This window comes from Alnus glutinosa, chromosome 2, assembly GCF_958979055.1.
Source record: "Alnus glutinosa chromosome 2, dhAlnGlut1.1, whole genome shotgun sequence".
In the NCBI taxonomy this organism is placed as follows: Eukaryota; Viridiplantae; Streptophyta; class Magnoliopsida; order Fagales; family Betulaceae; genus Alnus; species Alnus glutinosa.
The window spans coordinates 26,817,204-26,826,950 of NC_084887.1; the positions used below are offsets into that span (position 1 = coordinate 26,817,204).

General features: G+C 35.0%; 1 protein-coding gene and 1 long non-coding RNA gene across 2 annotated transcripts; one reads left to right on the top strand and one right to left on the bottom strand.

The window, feature by feature from the left end:
* Positions 1-959: 959 nt before the first annotated feature.
* LOC133860427 (transcription factor MYB114-like) lies at positions 960-5,407 on the top strand. The gene is made up of 3 exons (XM_062296037.1): positions 960-1,077; positions 1,219-1,348; positions 4,924-5,407. Exons 1-3 carry the CDS (start codon positions 960-962, stop codon positions 5,405-5,407), a joined length of 732 nt encoding a protein of 243 aa, XP_062152021.1.
* A 1,154-nt stretch (positions 5,408-6,561) lies between these two features.
* On the bottom strand, positions 6,562-9,747 carry LOC133861386 (uncharacterized). Its single transcript, XR_009899006.1, has 3 exons — positions 9,714-9,747; positions 6,832-6,907; positions 6,562-6,722 (listed from the first exon to the last, which is right to left on the bottom strand). It is a non-coding gene; the product is annotated as an uncharacterized LOC133861386 (long non-coding RNA).

Below are 9,747 nucleotides of genomic sequence, written 5' to 3' on the forward strand. Positions count from 1 at the left end.
AAAATTTCAAAGATTACAAATTCATTGAAGAAAATGGATTATATCATATATATTATCATGTAGCTGTAGCACTAATAGAGGCTAAAAAATAATAATAACAATAAATAATAAAAAGAGTTGATCAGTTGCCTACAACTAAAGAGAATTGTTTTCATAGATTTTTTTTTGGTTTGACTTCTAAAATTAAAATCTATTACCTTATTTGAAGTCACTGGTTTAGGAAGTTTTCTAAAATTAATTAGGCTTAATATGCACCAAATTATGTTTGGAAACAAGAAGAATTTTGATTATATATTTTACAGTGTTTGAGTTTTTTAAAAACAAATCAAATTTAATCTCAAAAAGTCAAATAATTTAAATATTTTTTTCAACTTTATTTGTCTTAAAATTCGCACACTAAATTATAATTAAATTTAAATTTTAAAAAATTGAACACTGACACGTGACATTAAATCTGTATCTTTTAACTGTTTGAAACATATGAAGACCCAAATATAAGATTTTTTTTCCTCTTAACTGGAATTTTTTTTTTAAAAAAAAAAAAAAAAAAAAAATTGGTGTTCATTATTATTTTTTCCTCTTATTAGGAATAATATATATTTTTCCCAAGTTTTGGGGGCCGTAAATTTTTTCCCCTACTTTTTCTTTTTGGGGGGTGCGTCACGTGCGTGGGCTTAATAATTGGTTGGCTATCTCCGCCACGGAATTGACAATTTGTGGTGAAGTTTGAAACACGTCGATTTTGTGACATCCAGGAGTTTTCTTTTTTTAGATAAGATCCAGGAGTTGGGAAATGGTCTAGCTATATGTAGGATGTCTTCGACTCTTGCATACTTAGTACAACCTAAGTAAAGGTATTATTGTCTTGGACTCTTGCCTACACAAGTGAAAGCCAAACGAACTTTTTAGCACTTTCAGTCACTTTTAGTGAAGGACCACTCCTCCATAGGCGCCCCTCCATGGAACGCTCTTTCGGTGTGCGGAAAGGAGCATGGACTAAAGAGGAAGATATCCTTCTGAGGCAGTGCGTTGAGAACTATGGAGAAGGAAACTGGCATCAAATTCCTCTCAGAGCAGGTAGTACATGCAGGGTGGAGATCAGGGAGAGAGAGAGAGAGCAATTGCCATTCTTTTATTTGATGTTTTTTTTTCCTCTCTTAAACATTAATCCAAGGAAATAAAATGGAAGTTCTGTTTTTTCAATAATGCAATTTGCAGGGTTAAATAGATGCCGGAAAAGCTGTAGAATGAGGTGGTTGAACTACCTAAAGCCAAATATCAAGAGAGGAGCCTTTGCCGCAGATGAAGTTGATCTAATTGTCAGGCTCCGTAAACTCTTAGGCAACAGGCAAGTCCAGTTAACGCAATTGCACCAACTGACCATAATATTAATACAGGATGGTCAGTAGTTAGACATGCATGCAGCTGATGCAAAATATATAAAACCATCAAATGAATAACTCAATGCTTCTTTCTTTTTTCGTTTTCCCGATCGATCGAGAACTGGTGGCCAAATGATTGAGTAAATTAAAGAAGGTTTGTGCTCAAGCTTGTTCTTATACGAGCAAAGCATGAAAACATACATATTCTGTGTATATGCGTTTATCTTAGTATTCTAATCTAACGCTAGCTAGCTCCAGTTTGTTCATGCTATGCGTGTCGAAAAGTCCGGTACAACGTACAATATTAGGGATTGTAACGGTCCACCAAATGTAGACTCACCACGCAACCAAATAATTAAACGACCAAACTAAAAATTCCACTAATACATTGAAGAACTATAAATCTACTAATTAACAGATACGTAAACCTTACTTCCCGGTAGTTTTACCATATACTTTTGTAAGACGACGTGCTCCTCGCGTCTCTACTCAAACTTTTCTATAGTCGTATAATCAAATAGCCGAATTCTTACCAGTTCCCACTGTAGACTTGTTGTCTCTTCAAAATCTGTAATCACAGCACCATGTTTGGCTTCTTCAAACCTTTAAGATATCAACACAATGATCTTCTTGGGGTACATTCTCAAGCGACTTGTGCAGTATCGCACAAAGCCCTTAGACTCGAGATCTCACAAACTCTCTAAGCGATTTTCTAAAATTTTGTGTGTATGAGGGAAAGTAGTCATTTAAATAGAAATTTGTTGACTTTTGGACACAATAAGTGAGTGTATGGACGCAGCAAGCTAGGGTTTTGTAACCCTAACCCACTATCTTGTCCAAACTCAAATTTGTTCTGTCCAGACGCGCCTATTCCAGATCTGCGCTATCTGCAATACCATCCGAACACCCTTGCTAGCAGGATGTTCCTGGAACTCCAACTGTACAGACATTTCATTTGTCCATTTGAACACCCTTGAACCCGAGAAAGCATTTTTGTTTAGCTGTCCGATCTCCTAACGTGCACTTTCAAATCGTAAATTTTAAAATCGCAAATTCAAATAGATTCTTAGTATTCTAATGCATGGCTAGCTCTAGCTAGTATGCTCATGATATGCGTCTTAAGGAGTGCAATTAAGTTTTGAGGGTTATTTAATTTCTATTTTTTATTTTTGTCTTCGGTCATGTATTTTTCTTTTTCTTTTTTTATGTCTAAGTTTTAAAGTTATTTTGATATTTTCGATGATAGCAATGTCATGACGCTATCAATCATTTTCTTTTGCACACATGAACTTGCAAAACTCACTCAATGAATCATTCTTTTTTTCCAAATACTCCATTTACACAAAAAAGATTTCACACCATTTATACAAAGTACCATTTCATGTAAGTACGTATAAAGTATGCATGTTTGATAATAAAGTATTCATGCTACAAAGATTGATAAAAAGGTTTCCACATGAGTTTTACTCACCTTGTTCTTAAGGATTCTCTTGTTACATGTCCTCAAACTTTCCAACTCCGTTTCTTGCAAAAGGTTCTACCTACTATTACTCGCACGAGTAGACTAAAACACAACTAAAAACCTAAAATTTAACTTTTAGACATTATATCTACCACCCTTACCATTCGATCAGTATAGGGGCCATTCAAATGTTTTGACTTTTCAATCGGTTCTTGGACCATTTGAACTTTCTTTGAATTGAAATTTTAAAACTCCAAAAGGTCCTACCTTTATCCTACCAAGCTCATTCCAAGGCCCAAGCAGACTTTTTACCACTACTCTAAGCACTAAATAGAAACAAAACACCAAAGTCCAAATCTTTTTACCAAAAATCTAACTTTTCTTAATTCCAAGAACATAAAGCTTCGCTTAAACAACTCCAAAAAATAAAGATATTCATGTTATCACCTTAAATAGTAGAAGATCTATTCTTAAACAGTAAGGAAAATGAAATAATGGATGTCATCCAAAAACTCAAACTTTCTAACTCAAGAATCACCATCAAACCAATAATAAATCGAACTAAAGACTCTCTAGCAACAACCGAACACACACCTCCACGAAAATACACACTACTTAGAAGCAAACGAATTTTAAACAAGTACAAATTAATTATGAAATACACCAAACCCTCTAAAGATCCTTCATTCTCCTATCTGTATAGGGTTTGGTAACTACAAAGGGGCAACCTAACCACCATAAGGCTAGCTATGACGTGCCTTCCTCCCTAAAGCATGAAAATCTTGTCCAAAATGGTTGGTCGCAAACGCTGCTAATTATTGGGAATTGTACCCTCTAACTCTTAGCTAGAGGGTACTTTCTAATTTGAAGAAAGGGTCATGGATCATCTAGGTATTGTTAGCTTCCAGAGTAGCTATAGGCATGTATACCGGATGTATGTTTTTTCTTTTCCGGAGTTGTTTCAATTCCTTGAGGCCCATTTGACTAAGAGAAATGCCATATGTTCTCCCAAGCTTATACTTCTAAGTACATATTCATTGACGTGATGGTGAAAAGTCACCATTGGATCCATAATCCAATGGTAATTTTCACTGCTACGCCGGTGAGTGTGCACGTAAGAGTGTCGACTTGGGAGTATATATATATGTAGAATTTCTCTTTGATTAAATCCATTCAGCTCCAGTTGTTTGTATTAATTGGTTTCCTAGAGGATGTAGGAGGTTCCTTAATTATTTGGTGTATTCCCTAATCCTTTTGGGGTGGGATGCTTATGTGTGCTTAGGGACTATTTTAGGTGTGTCTTGAATTTTTTTTAAAACCTACCTTTTTTTCGACTTAATATATATATTTTAACTAAACACTTATCAAACAAAAATCCAGCTGGAGTTACGTAGCTTAGTCTGTATACAGTAGAGTTTTTTTTTACCTAATCACAAAGTACATTGTCACTACACCATATGTATAGTTTTTAAGCAATCAAATATATCTACTATATATTGTAGTGTTATTAGTTTTAAAGATCCAAAAACGAGAAAATTATTTTAGTCATTTAGAAATGGATATGTAGGATAAATTGTAATTGTGCTTTGACTAATATTAAAACAATAATTACATATATATATATATATAGAGAGAGAGAGAGAGAGAGAGAGAGAGAGAGGGTAGACCTTCATATAGAGCTCAAATTAACTCGTTTGACTATATAGCAAGTAACGTGGCTTGTGACTTGTGAGTATGCACAATACCTAGATATAGGCTCGAGGGCAAGCTCGAGAAACAGTTTAAATTTAAACAGTCTTTTAGAGTTTGGCAGGAAGAACTTCTATTCAATGTGAATTAATGAGAATGGAAAGAATCCCAAACTTTCGATCCTTAAAGCTCTTTCTAATTACATTTCTTATAATTTTGTTAACGAGAACAAATTAACGAAGTCTGACCCTTCTACTTTCTCTATAGCTCTCTTTTTTTTTTCCCCTTATTTTTTTTGCATGCTAATGTGGTCTTCTTTTGTAAACAGGTTTAATAGTTAATTGAATACTTACTGAACATTTTAGTGACATTTATTCTTTGTTTGTGTAGATGGTCACTAATTGCTGGTAGGCTTCCAGGAAGAACTGCTAATGATGTGAAGAACTTTTGGAATACACACCTAGTCAAGAAGGGAGTTTCTAGCATTAAAGACACGAAAGAAAAAGGACAAGGCATTGTGAAAGTGAATGTGATAAAACCTCGACCTTGGACTTTCTCCAAAAAATTGACTTGGTTAAGTGGGAAACCTACAACTGCAGAAAGCTTTAAACCAGAGGACAATGTGAGCAACATATCTCCAGCGTCGGAAAGTAGGATTAAGTGGTGGGAAAGCTTGTTAGATGACAAGGAAGGTGAAGGAAGAGCCACATGCTCCGTAAGTGGGTTAGATAAAGAGCCCGACAGAGATCTTTCGGCGGAGAAAATAGCACCAGAAGCAAAAGTTTGGAACACTTTTGATGAGGATGATCTGAGTTTCTTGGCTGACTTTTCTTTTGACATGAGCCTTTGGGATTTTCTCAATGCTGACCAGTAATTTTAAAATTAGAAATCCTAGTCCTTTCTTTAGTAGGATTGTCATTAATTATGAATCTAATCCATTAAGATTAATTTAATCCTATTTATTCTCTATTTGTGCATCCTTTTTTTGAATAATAATACTATACATGTGTTCATACTTAAATCAAATAATACTTCTCATATTGGGTTTACAAGTTAAATGTTATATTTTTTTTTAGGTAACTAATGGGTTCAATTTTACAACAACGCCTCTTGCTGATACAACAAATATATATACGAATCTCAGGAATTTTTTTGGTAAGTAACAAACTTATGAACAAGAAGAAATTTTTTAGCACTTTCTTATTGATTTGAAAATTAACTTTAATTTTGAAAATATGTTTAGGACATTGATTTTTTTATCGTCACTTGGAAACATTTCTAAAGCCCGCTATGTTGGTGCGAGTTTGAATTGTGGCATTGATTATGATTTTTGGTGGGTTGGCGTTGTTTGGAGGAGGACCTAATATTGTCAAGTTTGAAATATCATTTTGTGTAATTTTAGTATCTTTCTCCTTTTTCTTGGCTTTTCTTATTATTATTTTGTCGTTTTAGATGTGCTTATAAACTTTGAGGCCTCTATATATACTAAAATGTCTTCAACTTATCTATATAAGGAATTATTGGCTCTCTTTCAGCAGCTAAGAAGTAAGGATTGGGTGCTTTGGTAGATTCGGTTGGTTCATGTTGTTGAAGGAATTAAGAATAAATTTGTATTGCTCAATTGGTAAACCATATACCTGTTGAATGAATGAATGGGTACAAATAACATAATGCTCCGTAACAAAATGAAAATTTAGGAAACAAAGTTTGTATTGCAAAGCTTGAAAAATACAGAGGATGCATATAGCATTATATACACAGATTTCTTGATTGAGAACGAAAGGAGAATTAAAGACTAATCACAATTGATTTTGTTATATTTATGCATGGGATCTATTTTTTGGATGAATGGATTTTATTAACCAAACTAGAGAATTTTATGCCAAAAGGCTACAAATCGGCAAACAAGCCAAAATAACACCAAAAAGAATACAATTTGCTACCTCTAGCTAAACAAAATACAACTCACAATGAAGAAACCAACAACAAAACTAAACCAAACAAACAATCAATTATCTGAAAGGGCATCAACAACACTAAACCAGCAAACTCTTGCAATTTCTACTTTGTAGAAACGCATTCTCCCTTGAATTTCTTGGGCACAGGTCTACATGTCTGCACCTTGAATTGTTCATGGAGCTGCTTTTGAATTTCAATTTGTAGGTGCAAAGCCTCTGTAACTGACATGTCTTTACTACAAAGAGATGACTTTGAAGTAAGTATACAATCTATATAAAAGGAGGGAAAAAAAAAAAAGAAAAAAGAAAAAGAAGAATATATAACGCTACAAAATTCGACCTTGTCATACATTCATCATTGTCATTGTTGGACATTGAAGCTAGCTTCTTTTCTTCAAAGATTGAAGCCTTTTCATCTTAAGCAGAAAATTAAGCATGTAAGAAGTCATTTTGGAGTCAATTTTCTTCAGAGATGGAAGCCCTTTCAGTGTATATTTTATTCTGGTAAGTATTCTAAAATTAGCACCAGCAAACTTTTGGAGTCAATTTTTTGCCAGCCCTAACAAAATACAATTTAAATGATATGTTAACAATGGAATAAAAAAAAGAATTCCGTGAGAAATTAAGATATATATGGTAGCAACCAAATAGAGAAACCAAGAGGATTACAAACCATGAGACAAGCAAACCCATAACAACCCATAAATCTTTAAAGAACAACCCTGAGAAACCACAATTTAAATCTTCTAGTTTCATTCCATTTTCCGGAAGAAAAGCAAACTCATAACAACCCACAAATCAGACAAACAACCCATGAACTATAACCAAAATAAAAATGAACAAAAAAAATAGAGACCTACGGGTTTGTGGTTGGTTGAGCAGAGGATGAAGCAACTAGGGTTGGCAATTTTTGACACGACCCGCGAACCCGACACGAACACGACACGAAAAACCGGGTTTGGGTTTGTTATAATCGGGTTCGGGTCATAATCGGGTTGACTCGATTATAATCATGTTTGGCGGGTTGACCCGTCAACACGATAATGACCCGATAACACGATTACCCGACAACACGATTATAACCCGATTACGTGGGTTGACCCGCCAATACGATTATAACCCGATTAAAAAAAAAAATTGAAGGTTGAAACATGTGAAAACAGTGAAATTGATGTCGGGTCGGGTCGGGTCGGTAAACGGGTGGCACGTTTTTTAGTCGGGTTTGTCGGGTCGTGTTCGGGTCACGTGTCACAACCCGATTAATAATCGGGTCGGGGTCGGGTTGACACATTTATATAATCGGGTCAGTCGGGTTGACCCGAACCCGACCCGTGAACCCGAATTGCCAACCCTGGAAGCAACCATGGAAAGAGGTTGAGTTGGAGGAGAGAAGAACATCTAGGCGAGTCCAGATCTGGCCACTTCATATCCCCCAACCACACCGCTCTAGGTGAGTCCCGATCTGGAACTGGGGGCTCCATAGTCTCGAGAAAATCGCGGTCCCAAAAGGCTGAGGAAATTGCCGGCAAAGGTACAGGTGATGATGGGGAGGATCTCATCCCAAAATTTTCAGCCTAAAAGCATTCACAGCAGCTTCCGTAAAGGGGGTTTGTTCCCTAAATTTTAGGAAAAATTTCAAGAAAGTTACAAAAACCCCTCCACAGCAGCTTTCCTAAAATTTTCGATTTCCTAGGAAGTGAATAGTTCTTCCCAATGCATTGGGAAGCACTATTCACTTCTCATTCAATTGTTTACTCACAAAATATATTATCTCTATCTTACTTTATCATCTTTTTCCTACTTTTATTTAAAGTAAAAGTAAAAAAAAAAAAAAATTAATGATATAGGAAAAAATGAAGGGAAATTGCTGTAGGATGTCTTTTGATAGGGAAGTAAAAAGTAGTTTTGTTTCCTATATTTAGGAAAAATGGTTGAAAAGCTGTTGAGAATGCTTTAAAACCTTATCTCCATGGCATCAAGCAACTTTTTCCATCGTCGATAGTGTCGACCCCATCTCCTTTGTGGAGGTGAGGCTGGAACTCAAGATAATGGAGTGTGGGTCAAGAGAATGGGGAAGAAAAAAGAAAAAAGAAAAAGGAGAATAAGGAGGAAACATTTAGGAGAATGGGTAGATGACATGGATTACTGATGTGGCTTATTTTGGGCCATTTAATACATCTAACGGCCTAGAGTGAAAAAAAACTACCATGGCAATTTTGAATCCATCAATTACTGGCAATTTGAATTGAGATCATATATATAATAGAAGAATCAGTAGGAACAATGCATAATATTGTGACAAGTGGCGTATTAAAATGCAGCCAAATGTCAATTTCAAGTTAAACGGTGAGTTCAACTAAAACATTTATTTTGCCAATAAAAAATTCACGGCTGTTTCAAAAACTGAAGCGGTTATTTTTAATAACGTTTGAAGGCAAAGGCAAAGGAATCAGTAGGAGCCAGGGACGGAGCCAGAAGTTCTTATGGGCAGGGGCCAATGGCCAAAAAAAATTTTTGGGTAGGGGCCAAGTAAGCTAAATTTTTTTTTTACCTTAAATTTTTTAATTTTTTTAGATTATTTTTTTTTTCTCACCTTAAAATTTTTTTTTTTAGGAAATTTGGGGGGGGGCCATGGCCCCTGCCAGCCCCCCCTCCCTCCGTCCCTGGTAGGAGCAATTTTCGTTTAAAACTCTATCTTAGCAGTTACAAAATCACTCTGCACAATGAAAAATTGTTTGCTTCCCATTGCCATCTTACTATCTTAGCATCTGATCTATCAAAAGGTACTCTCTCTCTCTGTTTGTAGATTGTTAGTTTTCTCTGATTGTAGATTGTGAAGATCATACGTATTCTAAGATTATAAGATTATTTGTTTTTTTTAAAAAAAAAAAAAAAAAAAAAAATTGTTATTTGTTGTGTTCTTGCATATAATTTTCGGTTGTTATCTTTGTTACCAAACTAAGAATTCTAGCGAATTCATAACCATTCGTTCATCTTCTTCCTACTGCCTTTTTTTAAAAAAAATTATCCCCTTCATTGGGTTAGGACTTCAAAATTCTTGAAAACACATTGCAGAATGATAGAAAAATGTTGTTGAGATTTAGTTGCAGTTCCTATTTTGGAACAAAAGATCAAAATTACTCGACAAAAAAACAAGCATCTACAACCGCGAAAAAAAAAATAAAAGAAAAAGAAGAAAAGACTAAAATCAATGATCCTCACTTGCTGTCGTTTCAGTCCATTTTCTCAACGAAGG